At 35.7% G+C, this 1,545-nt stretch overlaps 1 protein-coding gene across 1 annotated transcript in view; it reads right to left on the bottom strand.

The window, feature by feature from the left end:
* The window catches only part of LOC111383176, a gene marked incomplete at its 5' end in the record, with an annotated part of 21,060 nt that extends 19,571 nt beyond the window's left edge, over positions 1 to 1,489 (bottom strand). Inside the window, 2 exons of the mRNA XM_023007255.1 lie at positions 1,066 to 1,158; positions 1,415 to 1,489. Of these exons, the coding sequence (XP_022863023.1) occupies positions 1,066 to 1,158; positions 1,415 to 1,489 (168 nt within the window). The remainder of the gene's footprint in view (positions 1 to 1,065; positions 1,159 to 1,414) is intronic.
* Between the last annotated feature and the right edge of the window lie 56 nt (positions 1,490 to 1,545).

Here is a 1,545-nt window from a genome sequence, read left to right as displayed (position 1 = left end):
ACACAAAAGAGAATTGGAAGATTGTAATTTGTCAATTAATTAATTTAACAATCGTTGGATAAATTAATTGATTGGATTGGTTATTTATAGGCTCGAATTAATTAATTGAATTAATTAATTCACGGATCAGATTTAATTAAATGAGTTAATTAAATATTGAATCGGGTGAGACCAAACCCATTTGGGCTAATATAAATACGTGACTAGGGTTTTTAATTCATAGAGATTCTCATAATTCTTGTTAGCACAAGAAAAGAAAACCCTGGTGGCTACAATCTGTTCTTTGTGTGGAATTCATTGGAGGCTGGACACTTGGGCAGTTGTGGGAGGCAGATCCAAGTTGCTGGAACAAAGATAAAGCAAAGGAGTTTGCAGATCTAGAAAAAGGTATAACTTTTATCACAATTTGTGTTTAAACACAAAGATGAATCCTGATTGGAATTGAAATTCGTTTTATTTCTGTACATGATAAGTAAATTTCCAACACTATCTGCTCTTGATAGCTCGAACCGACCTTACCTTTCACAAATTTCTATTGCAACTCCATGATTCGAACGCAAGACATCTACCTGGATTCAACGTAAGTATCTCTTAAGGAAAAAATTGTGCTCGAATCCTGGGAAGCGATAGAAAGCCATGAAAGATAAGATGGGTTTAGACTCTTCTAGAATTAATAGTTCAAGTTAACGGCTTGGGCATAGAGATCGGGTTGTTACAAAAATGTGCATTTCTTTGTTATGACCCGAGTCTCTATGCCCTAGGCGTTAACGTACATACTATCCCCTCTGGGAAAGCCTAAACCCATCTTATCCTTCATGAATTTCTATCGCGTTACCAAGATTCAAACATAAGATCTTTGCCTAATATCTATACATGTTATATCTATACATTACATGGCAGGCGCGTGACGGATGAACTATGGATTTCTAGTGGTGAGACATCTGAAGTGATTGCAATTAACTTGTGGCTGATGAATTCGTGAGTTCGTGTAGGTCGATAGAAATTCCGTCAGGATCTGATTAAACACCCTCGTCGACTCTCATTTCACTGCCAAGCTATGTTCACTGCAGTTGTTCTAACATTATCGATCTTTACTACAATTTGGCTCTCGGAGGAGGTGATTTTCACAACCTCCAACTCTTCCTTAAAAAACATTATCTAAAAGTTTATTTTTTAAATAGTGAACAAGTTCATTAATTTTTAGTCTTCGACATGACCCTTCTCATGACCAGCCCATGGATTTTTTTATTGAAGTCATGACAAGTATATAATTTTCATAAATGGAAACTCGATGCAATGAATTTACGTATGCTACTACTAATATTGTATTTGATATCAATTAACCCGAGCATTTTTACCTGATCTGTGCAAATCTCGATGAACAAATTCACGCCGTTCAATGGCTCAAATTCACTGCTGGTCTCATGTTTGCTTTCACTCCTCTATCTTCACTTGTAGATTGTTCTCTGGCTCCATTGTAAATACATCCCTGTTAGCTATGCAGTACATGATAGGACTATATAATTAATGAAAATGATTTTTTTT

The sequence above is a fragment of the Olea europaea genome, unplaced genomic scaffold (genome assembly GCF_002742605.1).
Source record: "Olea europaea var. sylvestris unplaced genomic scaffold, O_europaea_v1 scaffold26202, whole genome shotgun sequence".
Classification (NCBI taxonomy): Eukaryota; Viridiplantae; Streptophyta; class Magnoliopsida; order Lamiales; family Oleaceae; genus Olea; species Olea europaea.
The sequence above is the reverse complement of the archived record's forward strand: the minus strand, read 5'-3'. Positions and strand labels throughout refer to the sequence as shown.